Below are 24,228 nucleotides of genomic sequence, written 5' to 3'. Positions count from 1 at the left end.
GCGGCCGGGCGGGGCGGGGCGGGGCGGGCTCCGCGCCCGCCCGAAGGGCTGATTTTTTTTTTTTTGGTCAAACTTTGGCCACGTGAACCGCCCCCCATTCACTTTTGCGCCAATCGGGCGACGCGGACGGATCCCGAGAGGGGCCAGGCTCCGCCGCCGCCGGGGCCGCTTCATAACGCGCCGTGCGTGACGTGAGGCACTCCTGTTGCAATGGCGAGCTAAGCCGGAGGATGTGCTGCGGAGGCGCCGGCCACGAAGAGGACCGGGGCGGGCGCAGCGCCAGCGGAGCCGAGCCAGCTGGGGGACGCGGGCTGGGCGGGACGGGGGCCCGGACTCGGCTGCCACTGCCGTCGCCGTCGCGCTGGCCACTTGCCCCCGAGCGCGAGCGGGAGGAGCCGCCGCCGCCTTGCGCCCGAGCCGCCGCCGGCGCGCGCCGGGCATGGTCCCTTCTTAAAGGCACAGGCCGCGGCTGTGGGGGTGGGCGTGCGGAACAAAGCGCCGGCGCGGGGCCTGCGGGCGGCTCGAGGGCTGCGATGGGCACGGCGGGCCCGCGGCGGCCTCGGCGCTGCCCGGGCCGGGCCTCGAGGCGCTAGGGCGGGCTGGCCTCCGCGGGCGGGGGCGGCGGGCTGAGGGCGCGCGGAGCCTGCGGCGGCGGCGGCGGCGGCCCGGCGGGCGGAGCGGCGCTGGCATGGCAGTGCGCGGCCGGCGCGCCTGGCTCAGCGTGCTGCTCGGGCTCGTGCTGGGTTTCGTGCTGGCCTCGCGGCTCGTCCTGCCCCGCGCCTCCGAGTTGAAGCGAGCGGGCCCACGGCTCCGCGCCAGTCCCGAGGGCTGCCGGCCTGGGCAGGCGGCCGCGGCTTCCCATGCCGGAGGGGCGCGCGGGGATGCGCGCGGGGAGCAGCTCTGGCCGCACGGCAGGGCCCAGGATGGCGGCCCGCACGACAGCAACTTTCTCTTCGTGGGAGTCATGACCGCCCAGAAATACCTGCAGACCCGCGCGGTGGCTGCCTACAGGTGAGACCCTGGTCTCCGGGCACCGCCTCCTGCATCCAGCATCCAAGCGGACTGCCCAGCGGGTCTACCCGTGGCCCGTGGGATCGGGATGCCCCGCGGGCGATGTCGGACATTGGCAGCAGAGGTCAGAGGCGGGATGGTGAGCGCAACGTTCAGAAGGAAGGACTTTGGGGTCAGATGGACCAGGGTGGCCCCTCTGGGTGTGGTCCTCACCCTGACGTAAGGGACTTCATCTTTTCTCGTCCGAGTCCTCATGAACATTTCCCTCGTAAGGTTGTTGGGAAAACTTAGAACAGTACTTGTGATAGTGATGGCAGTGGGGATTACTATTTGAGTCTCTGAAATCTTCACCTTTACCTTTGTAGAACTAGAGCCCATGTAAGTTAATCTAGAGTCCTTACACTTGTAGGTTTCACTGTTGGAATCATTTCGGTAAATGGAAGCGGGTACCCACTGCATACTCAGCCCCGCCAGTCTGTTGAATAATTGGAAAGAGAACCTTTGGGAAAAGCAGTTCCTGGCCCATGGTAGATTTGGTGTTAACTAACCCAATTGAGTGATGGGTGTGTTATTCGGTGTCTGGGCCCTGGTTGGCCATATGAGTTAGAAAAGTGGCTGGAATCATGTTCAGGATTAACAAAGGGATTAGCCAAAGTAATCTTTAGAAGCGAGAAAGAGAGATGATTTTGGAATGGCAGATTTGTATTGGAATGAATTTGAGGTAGAAGAGGGATGTAGATTCAATAAAGGGATATAATGGAAACCTTATGTGTGTGAAGTACAGAAATGCTTACTCTACAGATAAGATTTGGGATTCAACCAGCCACAGAGCAAACCAATGCGCGAGAGGTCATCTGGGAATGGACTCTTAGAGCAGTCATTGCTGAGCAAGACCAAGCTGGTTGCTGTTGGTTCTTAATTTATAACCAGTATCTTTATAACTTCAGCTTTTAACTCTAGTTCTGGTCTGAATTTTCAGGCATTAAATGTTGTGAGGGGAAGAACATATATGGATCTCCCTTCCTTTATGGGGGGAAGTAAAGGACTGAAAAGGAAGATGAAAGAGCAGTAGAGAATGTCTGCCCTTTCAGTGCATTGATTCCTCATTCCTGTGTGTTTCCATTGGGATCTTGTTTAAGTCCAGAGCCCAGGTTCTGCCAGCAAGGGTCCTGAGTGCCTGAAAAGGTTAGAAAAGGTAGCATAAATTTGACCAAGATCGTGATTTGGGAACCCGCAGATCAGGGTTTTCTCCCGGATCTATCATGAATTATCTGGAATTTTATACGAATTGTGCTTTTTGTTGGTTTTTTTTGCATTGAATTATAGTTGTTTTACAGTGTTTCAGGTGTACATGTGCTTTTTGAAAAAAGAAATGTCTGCATCAGAAAATGAGGATGAGCTGTTTACAGCATGATTTTGAAAGTAAATCTACATGACTCCAGTTTGGTGACAAGTCCTTTGAAATCACAACTTTGGGACAGTTACCAAAGTAGTTTGTTCAAATAGTAAACGGTGTGATTCCCTGCCCCCCAAACAAGTACATTTTCATAGATACCAAATCAATATATACAGACTAGTAGGGGTCCTGGTACACCAGCAATACTCAGAAAATGTATGGCAAACTGGACCTACTATTTAACACTTGGAGATGATCTTTTCCCAAAGCCCATGCTTGAGGCTCTACTCTTGGCCTCCTCTCCAAATCTCCTACCTCATATTTTTTGGATGTAGGATTTTATCTCATTGTTTATTTTCTTTAAGGCAGTTAGGGAAAAGTAGAAACACAATTTGCCCTCTGACCCTTCTTTGTGGCAACTCTGCCTTTTTGATAAAACCCTTACCAGGAAATGGTGTATACTATTTAGTAATTCTGTCAGCTTTCCTGCATACCTTTTCTTGTATCTCTCTGATCTTAAGGAGTCATATTAGTTGGAGCCTGGGGGTGGACCTGCTTTGCTGGTTAAGGTCCTCTGCTTCTCAGCCTGTCAACTCTGTGTTTAGACTGGCTGCAGGAGATGGCACAAGACGATTTTAGACTTAAGGAACTTTGCGGGAAGGCCAGAATTGGGATGGAGGTTATAGGATGTAACTTATGCTTATGGCTTTGCTGTGCTTTGCAGCCTGGGCCAAAAAGTCCACATTCAGCTCTTAAATTGGAAATTTCATGCAGTATACAAGTTGGATTAAATCTTCTAGCACAAGGTAGAACTCTAGTTTGGCACTGAGTTTTACATCTCCCTTGAAAGGCAGATTCACTCTTTAGCTTAGGAAAAAACCTCAGTGTTTTTTGTTTTTGTTTATTAAAATAAAATTATTGTTTGGCTTGTGGGTTGAAGGGGATGGCAGTGTTTTTAGTAAGATGGTACTATAATGTACTTTTATGCTAGGATATTGAAAATGTCAGAATTCAGATCTAGGGACTAGAAACTGTCTGAGACCCAGAAAGGAGCTAAAGCCTTCGAAAAATTCAAGGAGATACACTTGTCTGCACTAAAGTTGGTGCACTTTAATGATGGAAGAGCCCATCATTACTGACTTTTACTTTTCAGACCTGCCATATGCTTACAGTGGGGGAGAGGGATCACCAAGAGATGTTAGCAGTGCAGTGACAGCTGAAAGCAGGCAAGAAACAGATTTTAACAAGCAGGCAAAACAAAACTCAAAGTGTAGCCCATCAGAGACAGGGCAAGGGTAACTCCCTCATAGGCACTGAGCAGATACCATAGCTGTTAAGTTGACAGGAGTGATCCTGGTTCATCAGAATGTTCCCATACACTTAGGGTTTGTCCCTTTGTTCAGCAAATACATGCATAGTCCCTTGGGTCTGGATTCTGAGTGTTGGGGAACACAAGAGTGAAGATGCTTGTTCTCATGGAGCTTCTGTTCTAGTGGGAGGGGCTGACACCAAAAAGAGGGTTTCAGCTAGTGATGGGTGCTGTGAAGAAAGTAGAGCAGGGTAGGGACAGGGTGGGGTGGTGTCTCTCTCTGTTAGGTTGTTGGGGAAGGCCTCCGAGAGTGTGGTGTTTGGGCCAAGATCTGATAATGAGGAGCCTTTGTGGGAATGTCATTGATGAGCGTGCTAGGCAGAGGGAAGAGTTGGTAAATTACAAGGCAGGAACCAGTTTGCAAAGGAACTTGAAGAAGGTCAATAAAAGAAAGAGGATGAGGCTGATAGTGTCTGGTCTTATGGAATTTTACTCTAAGTGAATTAGAAACGCTTTGGAGGGTTTAGATGGGAAAGGGAGGGCTTGCGTTATATTCTGAAAAGTTAATTCTTGCTATTGTGTGGAGAATAGATTGTAGGGGAGTAAGGAGATGTTAGGAGATGGTCCAGGTGGAGATGAGCATGGTTGGGACTGGAGTGATATTAATGGGGATGGAGAGAAGAGGATGGTTCCAGGATATATGCTGGAGCCAGAGTTGAAGATGTGTTGACAGAATGCTTGTGAGGAGTGAGGCAGAGAGGAATCAAGGATGACTTCTAGGATTTTGCCTTGAAAGAAAGGGTGGGTGGTGGTGTCATTTATTGAGGTGGGAAAAACTAGAGGAGGAATAGATTTAGGGGGAAGGAGGTAAGTCAGCAGAGATCTGGTTTTGCACAGGAACAGGTGGATGTATCCTTAGCTTTATAAATGTAATGAATTTTAAAAAGAATTGAGAAAAGATTTATATCTGAAGTGATTGCAGTGTGGGAGCTCTGAGATTGTCTTAAACTAAAATTCCCTTAGGGTTCTGGGTAGGGTGGTGTTCTACAAATCAACATATAAGATTTTTTTTATTTTTTAACTCATCCACAAAGTATTTGTGTTCTAGGTAATTTCACTTTAAAATGGTACAGTGGTTCCTCCAAAGTTATTATGCTGGTTAATGACAGTTCATCAGAATCCCTGGCTGGGTTCCTTTGTTATTAGCTGCAATTTGTATTTTTTCCATATTTTTTCTTTTTTCTTAGTTACATCATTTGATATACAGAAGTTAGATGTCCATGTAGTCCAGTCTTTTCCTTTCTGGTTTTAGGGTTGTTCTCCCCATAAGCTGAGGAAGTTTATTGCCCTGGAGAGGTTTTTTTTTTTAAAGTAACATGTTTCTGATTCTAGAAGGGGTACAAATCACCTCAACCTCATTTTTACCCCAAATGATACATTGTCTCAGCACCATGTGTTGAATAAGCTCCCATTTCCCTACCAATTTGAAATGCCATCTTCATCATACTCAAAATTCCTGGGTATGTTTTTGGACCTGCTCTTTTGTTTCATTGATCTTTCTGTCTTTTCTTGTGCCAGTACTACCTGTTGAAGTTATTGGAGGTTGAATAATATTTTAATATCCAGTACACAAGTTCTACTTTGTTACTTTTCTGTTTCAAACATTTCTTGGCTATACTTACCTGTTCTTGCTGGGAGAGTTTTGGTGCTAGATTTTTTTTTTTTAAATTAATGGTTTGATAAAAAAGAGAAAGCATTCATATTTAGCTCTTTAGTCCATTTTTGTGCCCAGAACACTAAGCTAATTCAACACCTTTTATTTATCTTGATTCTTGCTTCCCTTGCGCTGAAGACGGGGAACTGTTTTGTTCTTTCTCAGAAGAAAGAGGTGGTGGTTCCCCTTCTTTGCCCCAGGAGTGATAAAGGGCACTATTAAAGATTAGCATCAGTCTATAGGGAATTGTGGTAAGAAAGTTTGAGAAACACTAGCTTTAGATATAGGAATCTTATTGCAAAATGTTGTTTTATCAGTTAATGGCCTCTTCCTAATGCTTTAAATGAAGGCAGACTGTTCCTTTTACCAACCTTAATGAGCAGATCTCAGAGTTCCTTCTTTCTTGAACTCAGTAAACCATGTTTATCTTGAAACAGTTTAGAGCAAGGCTTGCTTTCTCAGGTAGAATTCAGTTTGGCAAAAAAATTACTGAAAGGCTTCTATAATCCAAATAATCAACCTGTAAGTGAACTTTTGGGGCACAACCCATTTCATGTTATAAATTACCTGTATAAGAAAACTGGTGAAAATTGTGGTCCTGAAAATGACTTTAGTATTGTGTCATGGTTCCAGATCTTGATGCTCTCAAACAGAATATTCCAAGGATAGTTGTAGTTGTCAGTAGAAGAGTATACATGATTGTGTTTTTATTGCATTGGCAATTTCACTTTTCCCCATCCATTAATTAAGCTGCAGTTTTTGAAAATGGATTAATAATTCCATTCCTGCAGAGTTCATCATCTAGGGAAGGAAACAAGCAATACTATTGAGTGATAGGGCTCACAGGGTGCCTGGACTAATTACTGTGTGGGTACAGAAGAAAGAGGCCTGCATTGACTTGAGAAGGGGATCGAGGTGGGTCTCACTCACATTCTTACCCCTCTTCCCTTGCATAGTCTTGAAAGATGAGCAGGAGTTTTTGAGGCAGAGATGACAACAGGTTCCTGGAAATGTGGAATAGCAGGAAGTAGTGAAGGGATGATGAGAAAGGGCTGGGATCTGAGAGCTAGTAATTCCATTAGAAATTTTTCCAAAGGAATTTAAAGATGTGTTCAAGGATGTATGTTATGAAGTGGAAATTGCAAGTATCTTTGGTGTCCTGTATTAGGAGCTATGGATCATAATTGATTTCACTAATTTGTCCATGCTGTGATCTACTTCTCTAACCTTAAAAAATGATGTGACCACAACACTGTAAAGCAGCTATACTCCAATATAAAAAAAAAGAGAGGAAAAAAAAAAGATGTGGCTGAAATGTGTTTATTGGAATGAGGAGAGGTTCATAATATATCTTAGTGAGAGTAGGTTTTAAAATTGTATGCCCATATGAGACCATTTTAAAAATCTAACTAAATAAATGTTTGTGTTTATGTGACATAGAAAAGAAAATGTAAAAGAATATACATACCACGATGCTGAATGATTTTTCATGTTGGCACGTTCTTGTATTTTTGAGTTTTTCTACAGTGAACACTTTGTAATAAAGCTACATAACTACAGTTAAAAAAGAAAAAGGAGGTGACAGCTCTTGGGAGGAAATGTGAGTGAAGTTTTGAGTGTGTTAAATTGTAAGTACCTGCAAGACTGCTGAGCACAGATGGCATGTTGGCCCTGGGTTCCCTAGGGTTTCAAGTCAGGGTCATTCTTGTTTCAGTAAATGACAGTTAATCCTGCCCCAAAATGTAGGGTTAACACATGTATTTGGGTACTGTAACTGTATTTCCTCAGTTACTGTAACTTCACCCTTCCAGGCGATACTTGGGAGAATCAGGTGACAGCGTTTTTAATGTGAGGATTTTTGTATATTCATATAAGTATTCAGTGCCTTCATCTTTTTTTTTTTTTTTTTTTTTGCGGTACGCGGGCCTCTCACTGTTGTGGCCTCTCCCGTTGCGGCGCACAGGCTCCAGACGCGCAGGCTCAGCGGCCATGTCTCACGGGCCCAGCCACTGCGCGGCATGTGGGATCTTCTCAGACTGGGGCAGGAAGCCATGTTCCCTGCATCGGCAGGCGGACTCTCAACCACTGCGCCACCAGGGAAGCCCCAGTGCCTTCATCTTTTATTGTCAGTGTCTTTTTGGCTTCTGGTTCTGGATAGAATTGGAGGAAGGTGTTACTGAAACTAAGTTACAGTGTAAAAGTAGTGAAACTGTTCGTCTCACCTTAATTCAGTGTCATTTCCTGAAACGTTCAGGGCTGCTATATTTTTTCTGTACTTGAGTACATTTTAATGTGAATGATTAAAAATAAGGTGTAGACTGCTCTGATTTGATGTGAACTCTGGGCTTGCAAAACCTGAGAATTATTGAAAATGTAGATACTAATGCCATTAAAATGATTGTCTTGTAAATTGAACCTAGGTGCTGATTTTCTGTTAAACTTTGTTCTGTGTGTTTCCAACCTAATACCAGAAAATAATTGGGCAGGATTTAGAGTGGCAGAGGGACCCAAACATGGAATGAGGGTTTCAGAAAGTAACGTTTGAATGAAGTCTTCTGGCCTTCGAAACCAGACCAAACTCTAAAGGTGTCCTTGACAGGCAGGTCTCAGCCAGGCAGACAGTGGGAGGAGGTGGCTGAAGTGGGTGTAAGCCTTCTCTCATTATCTCTGATGACTGTTCTCTCAGCCTTAGCAGTAGAGGTGGGACTGCAGAACAAATGTGGGCAGACAGGTGTGGGGATGAACAAGCCAGTAGGCTGGCCAGTGGAGGTGTTGGAATCAGACCCCACTTGTGTCATGGTTTCCACATCTTTTAGCTTTGTGATCTCGGGCAAATTACTTACCTGGCTCTGAGCCTCAGTCTTTTCATCTGTAAAACGTGGGTATTGGTGCCTCTCACACCTTGTGAAGTTGTCATAGGTTGAGAGTCTGATGCCCTCAACCCACTGCCCTGCACGCCGTGACTCCTTTTGGGTGTTGGTGATTGGGAAGCGGTCTTGATGCCAGGGAACACCTCAACAGAGGAAGAAGACTGGCTTGCACAGGAGTTGGCTGTGGTTCAGGGTGGTTTTATTGTTTACATTAAACAACACTGATTTTTTTTTTCTTAGAATTATATTTGAAAACATTTTGTTTATGCATGACTAAGAATTAGTTGTGTATTTACGCTTCTAAGTGTACAGCAGCAAAATATAAACTGTCAATGTATGCAAAGTGGCTCTCTAAGACTTGAAGCTTTGGAAATGGACCACAAGATCAGAATTTGCCTTCTGCCATTAACACTCCAAATTTTAATTCTTGTGTTTCAAAGAGAGCGTATTTGTGGTCTGTTTGTTGATGAGTATTTCTATTGTTTGCTGTGAACCTAGGCTCAAAGGGCAGGTTGCACTGAGCTGTTAATACCTTGGAACTGCCTCCTGGGCTAGTGCCCAGGCCGTTGTTGAGGTGGGAAGCTGTAATCCACCCTCCAACATCTTTACTGGGGGAAGGGGCCAGGAAGGCTCTTTAATGCTTGCTTTTACCTTAAGTCTAGTTTTCAGGATTAATGGTAAGGAGTCTCATTTGATTTTTCCTTTAAAAATTTTCCCCAACATTTATGATCCCCGTTATATATTTCCCCACCTACTTCTAAAAAGAATTTGAGATTGCTCATATCATAAGGTCATATTCAGTGAGACAGTTAAAAATTTTAAAAGAGGAAGCCACATATCCGGAAACCACATACACGGAAGGGGGAACCTGCTGCTAAGTGCAGTGCTCCTGGGCTGAATAAGGCTTGTATATCCTGCCGGGGGCATTCCTTCAGTTCCAGGAAAGGCCTTGAGTCCTCATTGGGTAGACTGTCTGGGAAGACCTCAGTTCTCCCAGGCCCGTGGCGCTCTGACTGGCAGTATAGAACTGTCCTCCATGTACTTTTTTGGGAGGATGAGCTAAGATTGCTGCTCCATCACATGGTGCCTCCTGTAAGGGTACTCAGTACATTTGCTCCATTTCTCTACCATAGATGCAGGGGAGAAACTTCCCTGAGGTCTTAGTATCTGGAATCATTATGTCACTTACCCTGAACAGTGAGACACAGTCTTGTGACTTCTCTTGGTTGTCTGCCGGAAGGCTTACTACCCTGATTTTGCCCTCCCTGCTACAGGCACCACCTTCATGCCTTGCTCCAACTTTCCTACTTTTGTTTTTCTTTCTTAATTTTCTTGCTTATTCTTTTCATCCTGTGTGCATTTTGGTTAAGTTGTCTTAAATCCTTTCTGTAATAGGGAAGAATATAAATGTATACATTTAATTTCTGTTATCTATCAGTTCTGCAGGGGAAAACTATATTCTCCCTTCCTTCCTTGACTCCAAATTCTGAGGTGATTTGATCATATGAGTCTTTTCAAACTTACCACTGTAACTATCAGACCACATATGTAATAGTGATTTGGGGGGACTCACAGAAAATCTCCCGTTCTTATTTATAAAACTTACTGTAACTATTAAAGTTTAGAAAATGTGAAAGAAAGTACTCAATCTTACTCCAGTTTTCTTTTAGTTTTTCCATTGATTAGAGTAAAAAAATATTTTTATTACACAAGTAAAATTATCTGTTAAATATTTTTATTTCTTTGGATGCTTTTTAGTTTAAAGCTTTCTCCTGGATTAAAATTTTTTTTTTTTCCCTAACTCTATTTGTTGTAGAAAACATGAAGAAAAGTAAATCCCTTCTGATCCTCTATCCAAAAATAACCATAGTAAACACTTTGGTGTAGAGTTGTACTTTATTTTATTTTGTATGTGTACTTTTGTTCCCTTATTAATCCATATCACAAGTATTCTGTTGTCTGCTTTTAAAATTTACCTGTATATCATGAATGTGTACCCAGGACAACAGTCATGCTGTAGATGTGGTTTCGTACAGAAATGTATTTTATGTAGTTTTTCTTAAAATGACATGAATAGAAATGGAGACTGTTATTAAATCCTAACTCAGCAAAGGCATTCCTCAGCGAAGCTAATGTCCAGCTGCATGACTTAACTGTGATTTAACTTGATATAGGGTCAGTGTTTAGAAGCCTGGAGGAAAGGAAGGTTATTAGCTTGGCACTCTCAGATTTCAGTTGTTTTATCTGTGCTTTAGCAAGAGTTGGTTATCAGTCCATTGAAAAGTGAGCTTTCCGGCAGGGGCCCTTGCAAATGTTCTGTGGTTTCAATTAAGTGAGAGCTCTTTGCTCCTGGTTACAAACGTGTTGATGGCAAAGTTGACATTTGCTTATGAAAATTAAGGAAGCTGACCTGTTTCTGTCTCAGAAGGGGGGCCAGTTTGCTTCTTCAGTACCAGTTCCTTCATTTCTTTGAAATTATTGATGCCCTCCCCCTGCCTTCCCCAGGGTGGTGAATCATGATTTATGTTCCAGAACTCTTTATGGAGCTATTTAAGCTAAAGGGACCCTAAGTAAAAAGATCATAATTTGCCAAGATTGAAGGATTTACAAAAGCTCAATATTAAGAGATTTCCCTCAAATTACCAGTCATTTAAGAACAGAAAAGGGCAATGTGAGGTTTTTCCTTGGGTTACCTGAAAAGGAAAAGATAATAATCAGTGGAGTTACCTTAAAACTGCAGAGAGGCTTTTAAAGATGGTTTGAGGTTAGATTGTCTGTTTTTAAAATTAACTGGTTGCTCTTCCTGGACAAATTACACCATTTCAGGTTATAGTTCAAGTATTAATCACATCACTGATGGTTGTACTGCTAGTGCTTCCATCGCTATATTCTATCTGGGGTGGCACATAGGAAGCAGAGCCAGACAAAATGAATTTTGATCCTCAGTCTGATAATGAAAGATTCTGGTGTTTTAAGTGAGAACACTTTTAAAGTTTAAAGTCTTTTTAGACTTCTACCCTGACATTGTCTTGAGATTGATAGTATGATAGAACTCTGTTATATAGCTTGAGTGTCAGGTTTTTAGCCAGAAATAAGAGAAGCAGCATTTTTCACAATGCCTTCACTCTGGTGTGTAATCTTGAGACTGACAATTCCAAGTTCAGCCCACACTTTCCTGTCTCCCCCATTTTTCTTTCAGTACCTTATTTTATTTGCAAACTCTTGTATTCCCTAATAAGTCACACTTAGTAATGCTTACCTCATGCCAGGCTGCCTTCTAAGCTCTTTTAGATGTAATAATCCATTTAACCCTCACCACAACCCTATAAGGCAGGTACTATTGTTATCCCCAGTTTACAGATAAGGAAAGTGAGTCACAGAGTAACTTGCCCAAAGTGAAGCCAGGATTTTCACCCCAATAGCCTGATTCCAGAGTCCATGCTCTTAACCATCACACACTGTATTATGTCTCAAGAGCAGGTTTTTCCTCTGAATGTAAGCGCTGTCTTACCGACCCTGTATTCCAAATAACCCCATGATGCTTTAGGATTTTAATGGCTTCTGGAGTTGACTTACTTTAGTACTACTTTGAATGTGGTCTGTATTATTTATTTATTTTTTTTTTACGGTGTGCGGGCCTCTCACTGCTGTGGCCTCTCCCGTTGCGGAGCACAGGCTCCGGACGCCCAGGCTCAGCGGCCATGGTGCACGGGCCAAGCCGCTCCGTGGCACGTGGGATCCTCCCGGACCGGGGCCCGAACCCTTGTCCCCTGCATCGGCAGGTGGACTCCCAACCACTGCGCCACCAGGGAAGCCCGTGGTCTGTATTATTAATCACAGAACCAGTTGGGTAGAAGCTAAAGCTAAGTTGATTTTATTCACTACCCTTTTAAAATCAGTTGTGAGATACTACAGACTATTTTGTTTAAAATTATTTCAGAAGTACCATGAACTGTAGTATATTTCAACTCCAGCATGTCTGTGGATTTTACCTCTTAATAATTATATTCTGGTTGTATTTTGATTAAGTTGCTTTTTTTCTGCATGTAGGAATGTTAGTGTGCCTCACCTGGAAATTTCTCAAAGATAAGAGCCAGCTCGTTTCTTGCCCTTTTGTGTGCGCACGCTCATACATATGCACGGCATATTTAAGTCCCTTATTTCACACGAGTGAGCAGTATTTATTGAACTCTATTACTTGCCAAGGACTGAAATTATTTATGTTTTTGAAGAATTGTTCTGCCAAACAAAAATCATTTCTACATGAATGGAGAAATAAGGGGCTTCTTGACTTGGATGGGGGATCTTCTTGGTATAACTTCGTTATCACTGACTTGCCCAGACTGGGAAATTGTCTCCCTCCTGATGATGGTGCTATGTCAGAAGAGTGCATTTAAGTTATATTTTATGTAGGTTGGTGTTCATTCCCATTTTAAAACGGACTTTTCTCTTTGCAGGAGGGGTTGATTTCTCTTTAAATTAATTGCCTCGTTCCTACTATGTTTACATGCTTTTTTTCAGGAGCAAATCCTTTGTGAAAATGAAGTACAGTACCTAGTATAGCATCTGTAGTCCCATCAGGTTTCATTTATGCCGAATTCTTAGTTAAGGGTTCTGTAAATGGTATAAGACCTGTAGGTCCATTTTAAATCCATAGGCATTAAGGGAAAAACATTACAACTACTATATTACATCCATTCTAAGATGCACTTTTTTTTTTCACATTTTAACATCTCTGAAGTGAGGATGCGTTTTACAGTTGCTCTCATCATGTGATTATGATTGGCTATACAGGCATACCTCGGAGATAACTGTGGAAGTTCCAGACTGCTGCAATAAAGCAAATATCCCAATAAAGCGAGTCATAATTTTTTTTTTGGCTTCCCAGTGTATATTAAAATTATGTTTATGCTTATCAGACTGGTCTGTTAAGGTGCAGTAGCATTATGTTTAAAAAGCAATGTACATATGTTAATTTTAAAATACTTTATTTCTAGGCCTTTCTCACTTTCTGAGATGGCCCACACTCTGTGGAGTGTGTTTTCTCTAAATAAATCCACTTCTTACCTATCACTTTGTCTCTCACTGAATTCTGTCTGCGATGAGATGTCAAGAACCTGAGCTTCATTAAGTCCTGAAACCAGGAAAAAGCTGAGAAGCAGCCCTGGGACCTGGGATTGCTCAGACCACCTTAAATCAGCCTCACCGCCCCAGCTATTCTGGAAATTCCTTTCTCCGTGGTAGTTGGCTGGGTGCAGCAGCCAATCTGGCTGTGGCGCTCCCACATGGGTCCGTGAGGTCACAATGAGCACTGGCCAATGGGGATCAAGGAACCAGCAACCAATGGCAGAAGGCACTAGTATCGGCTGGGCCAATGGGAAGGCAGCGAGTCACTCCCAGCTGGGTATGGAGAACGTGGCTCCCCCTCCCGAAGAGAAGCTGGGACCCTCGTGGTCGCCTGATCCTGGCGGGTTGTGGGGTTGGGGGGACTCCGGCTCGGTTAGTATCCAGAGAACAGGGAGAAGCGAGCCACCAAAAAAAAAAACCAAAAAAACCCTTTATTTCTAAAAATGCTAACCATTATCTGAGCCTACAGAGCCAACCATCAGCCTCTTTTTGCAGTAGTACCATCAAGGATCGCCATAACAAACATAGTAGTAATGAAAAGTTTGAAATATTGTGACAGTTAAAATTGCGACAGAGACATGAAGTGAGCAAATGCTGTTGGAAAAATGGTGCCGATAGACTTGCTCCTGCAGTGGCTTCCTGCTGCTTTAAAGCATAAAGGCCCCCATCTCTGGAGGGCTGCTAGGCCTTGCAGTTTTCCCCCATCAAGACAGCCCCCCACCCCCCCACACTCTGGGTCTGCTTCTTATCCTTGATGTTCACCCGCCTCAGGGAAGCATTCCTCGCTCCCTGTCTGGTTGGTGTCCTTTGTTTGCTCACCTTTCTTGGATAAGTGTATGACTGGCCTCGTGTGGACTCCACATCAGCTGCAGGGTCTGTGTTTTGCTCACCGCTGCATCCCCGTGGCCTAATGCATACTTGGCACTTGATGAGCATTCCAAGAAAATGTATTGAATGAACAATTTTTTAAAAAAAATTTTTTTGTTTTAGAGAGCGGAGGAGTTTGTAGGTAGGGAGTTGGTAGTATCAGAGAATTAACCTGAATATCTAGACTTGGTGCCTTGGCAATTTGGTTTTCAGCCATAGCTAAAACATAGTTATCTGGGAAATATTTTAATACTTCATCATTCTTTTTCATTGGGATTCTTTTGAAAATGAGTTAGGACTTTGCAATACCGGTAGTGTGGGCTTCCGTTAAGGGGAAGCTTTTTATCATCCTTTTGAATGTACATTCAAAGTGATTCAACATGAATCAAGATATGGGAATTTATGGAAATGGGAAGCCTGGAATAAACTGTTCCCTCACTGATGTTTATTTTAATTCCAGAACATGGTCCAAGACAATTCCTGGGAAAGTCGAATTCTTCTCTAGTGAGGGTTCAGACACATCGATCCCAATTCCAATAGTGCCACTACGGGGAGTGGACGACTCCTACCCACCCCAGAAGAAGTCTTTTATGATGCTCAAGTACATGCATGACCACTACTTGGACAAGTATGAATGGTTTATGAGAGCAGACGATGATGTTTACATCAAAGGAGACCGTCTGGAGAATTTTCTGAGGAGTTTGAATAGTAGTGAACCCCTCTTTCTTGGGCAGACAGGACTGGGCACCACGGAAGAAATGGGGAAACTTGCTCTGGAACCTGGTGAGAACTTCTGCATGGGGGGCCCTGGTGTGATCATGAGCCGGGAAGTTCTCCGGAGAATGGTACCACACATCGGCAAGTGCCTCCGGGAAATGTACACAACCCACGAGGATGTTGAGGTGGGAAGGTGTGTCCGGAGGTTTGCAGGGGTGCAGTGCGTCTGGTCTTATGAGGTAAGAACAGAAGAAAATCTGTTGATTTTGTTACTAGGTCTGGACCAGTCATAGGAAACTATTAGTGATAATGTCCTCTTTAAGGCTTAAAAATTCATATTAAGTTATACATTTTTACCTTGGTTCTTTTAATTTGAATTCTCTCATTACTTTTTCTCTTGGTTTTTAGAACATACCTTATGTACTTCTGTCCTAAAATCTTAGTTAATAATGGCATTTGGGACCCAAAGAAAAGGATTAATACAGGTCACAGTGATACTTTCATGATTTTCCAGAAGATTTATCTAATCTGACTTCTGATTTTGCAGATGTGATTATAAGAGTGTCCCTTTTCTCCCAAAGGTCTGACTTCTCTCATCTGGTCACGTTGACCGACACAGTTTAGAAACTTAAGTGTTTGAATTCATAAAATGAGTAATGATGTAAAACAGCCAATAGTATTTGGCTTTGCATATATATTAAACCTTGATTTTTTAACAGTTGTTATGATCTGTAAGTTTGCAATATAGTTGTTCCTTTCAGAATAGGCAGTTTCCAACATATTGATACATCGGTGCAATTTTTTGAAGGAAACCTACTTGGGGATGTTTTCTCTTTAATAGTTGTGGAGAATATGAGTTAGCTTTTGATTTCTCTTTGTTTTTATTGGCAGATGTGCACCTCTTGCCTACAGTTGCAGGATGTGATATTAGTCAGAATGGAAAAAATGATTTAGGTTGTGTTGTTTAGATTGATACACTACTGATAGTTGTGAGGAGCAAAGGGAATTGCTAGACCTTTGCCCAAGAAAAAGAAATGCATTTTCAGATGTAAAGTGTTAGCTTGTCTTCTGAGTTAATTTTCTAAAGTGCTTGTGTGAAGAAATGGTATTCTGGCCTGTACTTGCCTTTCTCCTAGACTTCTTTTTAAATGTCTCCTAATCACACTATTTCTTTAGTTTGAACTTTTAGGGAAGTGGACATTTTCGAGTATACAGGAAGTAGTCTTTGTATAGTTTCCAGTTATAAAAGAAACATTGTAAATCCCAAATGTGATCTGACTGAACACTCTAATCTCTTTGTGTACTTCCCCCGCCTCCCCATGCATGGGCCATTGCTCACTGGATCTAGGGGGGATTCTGTTTTCATGGATTTTTGCTGCTAGGAAAGCCGTTTGGAGATTTCGTGCAGTTTTAAGCACGATACAGCTGGCAGTATTCCTGCATTTTCCCCATCCTTAATTAAGTAGTTGTAACCTTAACAAGTTTCATTATTCTTAAAATGTGTAATGCCTTGTGTATTTTGGAGGGCTTTATGCTGCCCCTGATCTCTGAGAAGCTAGCCTTCCTGCTAGAACTGCAGAGGATAGGTCTACCTTTGAGAGAGAATTTTAAAAAATCTCTTAGTGTTGTCATACTGTTAGATCTTACACGCTGATAGATAGACACCAACAGAGTCAGTACCTTGAGTTTATCAAGAGCTCTGACCTAACATTAGTGCCAAGATAGAGTGAGAAAGTATTGTCTTGGGGGTGTAGGGGTTGGGAGACAGTTTTGGGGCTATTTCCCTTTATTATGAGGTAATCGCCAAAGTTTTCTAAGGCCTGAAGTGAGGGTGCTGGGAATCATCCTGTCTGTACACTTGGAACTGCCGGTTAGACTTGACGCATCTGGTAAATGACCTTATTAGCTAAAAGGATCTGGTGGGGGAGGAAGCTCCTTCCCTGGGTCACTCCCTGTCCTTGCCCAGGATCTCCTGAGTCAGCTTCAGATGCTGTCTACTGCTTTGCATTTCCCTAAATGCCTGATGACACATTTTTTTCTAGATACTGCTGGCTTGGTCTCCACAGGGCTTGTACCAGATGACTCTCCTTTTGTGGGAGAATATCTTCTCCCAGAGTGTGGCTTGCAAATGTGGTATTTTTATTATATGCAAATTGTGAGTTTAAGCGTAGTCTAGTTTATCATTCTTTTCCTGTGTGGTTTGTGTTTTTCATGTCTTAAGAAATTCTTCCCTTCCTTGGGTCACAGGAACTTTCTATACATTTTTCTATAAGTATAGTTTTGCCTTTCACATGGAGTTCATCCATATCATTTTTAAGAATTCTGTTGGGACATTTACCATTTTATTAGACCTTTGATTTCTTTTCTGTTTCCTTTTTTATTCTAACAGAAAATGCTTAAGAGGTTCTAACCTAAGTCGTCATTAGGATTTATCATTGTGTTCACCACTCAGGCAAGATTAATACCCTCATGTGGATGAGGAACTTCTATTAAACTTTCTGTAAATCTAGTTTCTCCATTAAGGCTCACATTATGAGAAATTATTGAGGTGGAATCTTATGTTAAAGACAATTATGTTAAGCTTTGGGTCTTGGAAGGTACTTTTTTAGCTCTATTATAAACCTAGCCAGAAAGTGTAATTTTTTTTTTGCAAGTCCCAGATAATGTCTTGGGATTACACTTACATAATTAAAGTGGCTCCTCAGGAGCAACTGTCATAATCAAAATCCAGATTCATTTCTAAGCTTGTTTTGACTATTTACTTTTTTTTTTTTTGGCCGCACCACACATCATGTGGGATCCTAGTTCCTCGACCAAGGATTAAACCTATGCCCCCTGCATTTGAAGCACAGTCTTAACCACTGGACCACCAGGGAAGTCCCTGTTTTGACTATTATTGGTGGCTAATTATTAATACATGACTTTAAAAACTTTATTTGGAAATCATTTTAATTTCACAGGAACATTACAGAAAAAAAAAGTGCAAGGAACATCCATATACCTATACCCAGAGTAACCTGTTATCGTTTTACTCCATTTGTGCTATCATTTGCTTGACTGCCCCTCCACCCTCTTCCAGTACAGAGACATAGACTTACCCAACCACCATTTATGGGTAGCTTTCTTTGTGGCCCTTTACTTTAAATAATGTCAATGTATTTTGAGTACAAATAGAGAAATTCTCTTATACCACTACAGTACAGCTTAAGTAAATTTAACATAATGTTGTCTGTAGACTCAGTAAAGTCCTGGTAACAGCTCTTCCTTCTCCATTACAGGCTCCAGCCTGGGGTCTTGCATTTGATTGTCATGTCTCTTTAATCTAGGATGTTTGCACAGCCTCTTTCTTTGTCTTTTATGACCTTGGCATTTTTGTTAAGTGACTTTAAAAATTTCATTTTCATAATGAAAAAATGTGACTGCAATATGGTAACCCATTAGGCGGTTTTTAGTAATGCTTTTCAAGGCTTATTAAAATCTACTGTGAGGACCCAGCAGCAGAGAGAGTGTGGACCTTGAGACTGTTAATGGTGGTGGAAAAGAGGTAGAAGGAGCTGGCAGGCCTGACTCCCCCTTGTCACATGGGGTCAGCATCACTAACTCAAGTTATACCAGTTTTTTTCTTTTTTTGATGAACATTATTGAACAATTTGACACAGTAATTTATTTTATTTAGGCAAATCTATGAAATATTATACTACTCTTTTAATAGGAGGGGACAAAAAGAAAGTTGACCTAAGTAATCTATTCATTTTATTTTTCATTTCTTACTGAAGTATATATATATCATACCTTTGGAAAAGTGCACAGATCATAAATAAGTATAGAGCTCAGTGGATTTTCACAAACTGGACATAGCTATGTAACCAGCATCCAGATCTTGCTTTTATTATTTTAACTCAATGTTTGACTAGGTAGAAAATGATCATTACTAATGAAAGTTAGCAACAAGCATAGATAGATTTGGCAACTTAAAAAAAGGTTATCTTTTTAATAGCTAATGCTGTCATATGGTTCAGAATTCGAAAGTGCAAAGGGTTTACTAGGATAAGTCCTGCCACCTCTATCTCCAGCCACTGGGTTCCCCTCATGAGTCAGCCACCATAGTGCACCTTTACAGATACAACCTACGTGTATATAAGCAATTAAGTTTGTATATCTTCCCCCTTTTATATGAATGTTAGCATGTTTTACATACTATGCACATCTTGCTGGTTTTCACTTACATGTCTTGGAAGATTTTCCTTTCGGTACATAAAGAGCTTCATCTTTTTTTAATGGATATTCAGGCTATTTCCAGTTCTATTCAGCAGTGTTTCTAACCAGTCATTTATCCTAATGTTTCCCAGTCTTTTTTACATTATGGCACACATGTTAAGGTAACTACCTCGAGAGGGCTTCTGCTACCCCATCCCCTAACCACTCTACCCGCCCTCTGCAGACCCAAAGGGATTGTTATTTGGCACATCTAGAACTGTTTGGGATACACCAATACACCAAGCCACACCAGTTGTGATGTCTGAGTTAACCAGTTAATATTTATTAAGGGATCATTAATGACCCAAGAACTGCCCTCCGAACTGGTAGGAAATTGCAAAAGAAGAATGAAAGATGAATGGCCTTTTTCTCCCTCAAAGACTTTAGTCTAGTTGAGGAGACAAAAACATATATGTTCATGAAATAGTTGAAAAAAAACTTAAAAGTGTAAAACCTTGTGATGCTGATTTTAAATGTAAAATAGAAGGGTAAGATCTATGATGTTCTTTTTTTTAAAAATTAATTTATTTTTTAGCTGCATTGGGTCTTTTTTGTGCACACGGGCTTTCTCTAGTTGTGGGGGCTACTCTTTGTTGCTGTGCGCGGGCTTCTCATTGCAGTGGTTTCTCTTGTTGCAGAGCATGGGCTCTAAGGTGCACGGGCTTCAGTAGTTGTGGTGCGTGGGCTCAGTAGTTGTGGCTCACAGGCTCTAGAGAACAGGCTCAGTAGTTGTGGTGCACAGGCTTAGTTGCTCCGCGGCATGTGGGATCTTCCCCTGCACTGGCAGGCGGATTCCTAACCACTGCGCCACCAGGGATGTCCCCATGATGTTCTTTTTATAGGAAGGCATATCACCAAGGGGAATTGGAGTTTAGAGCAAAATATGTGAAAAGAGAAGTTCTTCTTTATTAGTCTGACTGGCTTTTAAAGGAGTATTGAACATCCTTACATCAGAAGCCTGAGATTTTTTTCTTTAATCATAGAAGAAATAATGTTTCTTAACTGCTAGTTGTCTTAGACCTGCTTTGTGTTATAGGGGTGCCTTCCTCATTCCTATAGGCTGCCCATTAACTTACGTGGCCAAGAACCAGGCAGGCCTCTAAATGGCTAGAATAGATGCTCAAATACTGAGCACTAATGCAGCCTGTTTCTTCGAGGCAGAGCCCTTCATGGTCTTATACTGAGCCTTATTCTTTTGTTCTGGCAGTTTGGTGGTTCAATTTCCAAGCCCCTGATAGATTAGAAGGGCAAATTAGCACCCCCAAAAGGGGGATATTATGTAAGGACTGTGTCAGCAGTGAGTGGGAAAGACATGAAGGGAAGTGAAAAATAAGAGAAAGTAAGGCGGCTGTGAAAAGCACAGCAGTCTAAGACCAATCACTGTGTTATTGATTTCTATCTAATTTCGTTCCATATGGTTGGAGAACATACTTTGTATTATTTCCAATTTTTAAAAATTTATTGAGTCTTTTTTATGGAATCACATATGGTGATTCACATATGGAGAATTCACATATGGAGAATCACATATGGTGATTCACATATGGAGAATGTTCCATATGTACTAGAGAAGAGTGTGTATTGTGCTCTTGTTGTGTGGACTGTTGTCTAAGTCTAGTTGATTTTTATGTTGATCAAGTCTTCTCTTTCCTTGTTTGTCTGGATAGTCCTATCCATTATTAAAAATTGGATATTGAAATCTCCAATATTGTTGAATTCTCTATTTTTCCCTTTTATAATGTGGTTTTGCTTCATATATTTTGGGGCTCTGTTGTTAGGTGCATATATGCTTATAACTGTTAGATCTTCCTGATGGATGACTCCTTTTATCATTATAAAATTTCTTCTTTCATCTTTAGTAACAATTTTTGTCTTAAAGTCAATTTTGCCTGATATTAGTACAACCACTCCAGTTCTCTTTTGGTTACTGTTTGCATGGCATATCTTTTTCCATCCTTTCACTTTCAGCCTATTTGTGTCTTTGAATCTAAAGTGTGTCTCTTGTAGAAAGCATATAGTTGGATCACTTTTTAATCCATTCTGCCAGTTCTGCCTTTTAATTGGAATGTTTAATCTATTTACATTTAATATTACTGATAGGATAGGATTTATGTCTCTCATTTTGCTATGTGTTTTCTATGTCATGTCTTTTTTGTTCCTCCATGCTGCTTTCTTTTGTGTTAAGTACATATTTTCTATACATTTTCACTCTCTTGTCATTTCTTTTACTTTATTTTTTGTTATTTTCTTAGAGGTCACCCTGAGTATTACAATTAACATTAACTGATAACAACCTAGTTCAAATTAATACCAACTTAATAACAATAGTATACAAAATCTTTGCTCCTGTATAGCTAATTCTCCCCTCAGTCCTTAATGCTGTTATTGTCATACAGATTATATCTTTCTACATTGTATGCCCATCAACGTAGATTTATAATTAGTGATTTATAGTTATAAATTTATAATTTATAAAAATTATAAATTTATAATTATATAATTTTTAAAAGACAACTTTATGAAGTTGTCTTTTAAACCAGATTAGAGAAAAAAAGACTTATCAATACAGATTTTAAAAATACATTTATATTGTCTTTTGTATTTACCTGTGTAGTTACCCTTATTGGACTTTTTATTCCTGTGTATTTGAGTTACTGCCTAGTGTCTTTTCATTTTAGTTTGAAAGACTTCAGTATTTCTCATGTGGCAGGTTTGCTAGTGACAAATTCTTTCAGTTTTTGTTTGTCTGGGAATGTCCTAATTTCTCCTTCACTTTTGAAGGATGCTTCTGTTGATACAGAATTCTTGGTTGACAGTCTTTCTCAACATTTTGAATGGAGGCTTTCTGGTATCCATGGTATCTGTTGAGAAATCAGTTGTTAATCTTACTGAGGATCCTTCCTATGTCATAAGTCGCTTTGAGATTCCCTCTGGCTTTCAGGAGTTTGATTATTTGTCTGGGTGTGGCTCTTTATGAGTTTACCATACTTGGAGTTTACTGAGTTTCTTGGGTGTGTGAATTGTTTTTCATCAAATTTGGGACGTTTTCAGCCATTATTTCTTCCAGTAATCTTTCTGCCCCTTTCTCTTTCCTACTCTTCTCTGGGACTGCCATTATGCATATGCTCAGGCTCTGTTTATTTTTCTTTATTCTTTCTACTCCTCAGATTGGATAATCTCAGTTGATTTACCTTCAAGTTTGCTGATTCCTTCTTTTACCTGTTCAAATCTGTTGTGAATTTTTCATTCCAGTTGTTATACTTTCCAACTACAGAATTTCTGTTTGACTCTTTTTTATAATTTCTCTCTCTTTATTGGCTGCCTTTTCCCCCTTTTTTTGAGCAATACTTCCTTGTTTCTTTGCATGTCTCATAATTTCTAGTTGGAAATTGGACCTTTTAAATAATATAAACCACTTTGGAAATCAGATTCTGCCCTCTCTCCATGGTTTGATGATGTTGCTGTTGTTTGTTTAGTGACTTTTTAGAACTTATTCTGTAAGGTCTGTATTCTTTTCGTGTTTTTGGCCACTAAAATCTCTGCTTGGTTTGCTTAGTGGTCAGCTACTGATTGCATGGAGATTTCCTTAGGCACTGGAACGAATAAGTTTTCCAGTCTTTGCTCAGGGGTTCTGTGTATCTGTTCATGTTTGCCTTCAACACTCACCTGACAGTTTTCAGCTCTTCCTTAGCTGCTTCCTGCTTGTGCAGAACCTCAAGGTCAACCAGAGATGAGTGCTTAGGGCCTTCTCAGGTCTTCCCTGGGCATGCACACAGACCCATGCATGTGCATGGCCTTCTGGATTCCCAGGAATACGTTAAAGCTTTTCAAAGCCCCTTATGGATATCTCATACCCCAGCTTTTCTCTTTAAGCTTTTTGGTTAGCCTGTTTTGTCCTGTTAGCCACTTGCTCAGGCAGCATGATGTTCAACAATTACCTGTGATTGTTTTTAACAAATATCTCCCCCCTTCCCTACCAAGAGGCTGTTTGCAATGGGAGGACTGTGGGTCAGGTCAAATAAAGACAGCCTTGCAAGTGAGGTCTTTTAGGGAACCACTAGACAGGTCAGATAATGACAGTTCTCTGGGACTGGGGTTTTGAAGGATCACCAGCCCCATTCTGCTCCCTTCCATGGCTGCCAGATTGCTGGTTTCCACCGTGACTGTGGACTGTTGATTTTCAAACTTACCACATTGCTAGGGATCTGGGAATGGAAATAGGGCAAGTTAAAATGTCACAAAACTCACTGTTCTTAACAAAATTTCGCTGTTATTCTTGCATAAATGCTTTCTGGATTACCTTTGACTAATATCCAGAGTCCTGAAAAGGTTGCCTGAAACAATTTTTGCCCATGATGTCTTTGCTTTTGTAAAGGAGAGAAGTTTTGGAGTTCTTTACTCTACCACTTTCATTGATGTCACCTAAGACCATTCATTATGGGGCCTTAGCTTCACAGCTTAAATTTTGCTTGTTCACAATCAGATAAATCACTGAGTAGCCTCTTACCCTCACTGAAGAAGTCAGGAAATTGTATCCTAAAAATTAGAAAGACTTGCAACCCATCAGTTACAGTATTCACACACATTCATTTTTCAGATTAAATTTGAACATCTTCTATGACCAAGAGACTGTTCTTGATGGAGGCAGCAATGCAGAAGGCGAAGGCCCTGCTCTCTTCCATTCTAGTGGGCTGCGCCAGGTGTAGAGAGAGAGACGGTGAGGGCCAGCTTGTGTATGGCGTGTTTAAGATGCAGCAAGGGGACCGCTGTTGCCCGAATGGCGTAAGCAAGAGGAAAGAGGTGAAGGATGAGGTGAGGTTTCCCCCTCAAGTGCTGGGGGAAACAAGGTAGTGAGTGTTGAGGACATTCTTTAGGGCACAAGAGGCCTAGGTTTGAATCACAATTGATTTGGCTTCATTCTTCGCCAGGTGCATGATCTCAGACAGCAGGTTACCTGCCT

General features: G+C 41.6%; 1 protein-coding gene across 2 annotated transcripts in view; it reads left to right on the top strand.

Annotated features, from left to right (window-relative positions):
• The first annotated feature begins 673 nt into the window (after positions 1 to 673).
• The window catches only part of CHSY1 (chondroitin sulfate synthase 1), a 74,925-nt gene continuing 51,370 nt past the window's right edge, over positions 674 to 24,228 (top strand). Inside the window, exons 1-2 of one of the 2 annotated variants that reach the window (XM_012533710.3) lie at positions 674 to 1,011; positions 14,755 to 15,250. In XM_012533710.3, the coding sequence (XP_012389164.1) occupies positions 689 to 1,011; positions 14,755 to 15,250 (819 nt within the window). In that variant the 5' untranslated portion in view covers positions 674 to 688. Of the gene's footprint in view, positions 1,012 to 1,048; positions 1,151 to 14,754; positions 15,251 to 24,228 lie in introns of those variants that run through there. The other variant, XM_033431420.2, reaches the window with a different exon arrangement.

This window comes from Orcinus orca, chromosome 2, assembly GCF_937001465.1.
Source record: "Orcinus orca chromosome 2, mOrcOrc1.1, whole genome shotgun sequence".
Taxonomy (NCBI): domain Eukaryota; kingdom Metazoa; phylum Chordata; class Mammalia; order Artiodactyla; family Delphinidae; genus Orcinus; species Orcinus orca.
The sequence above is the reverse complement of the archived record's forward strand: the minus strand, read 5'-3'. Positions and strand labels throughout refer to the sequence as shown.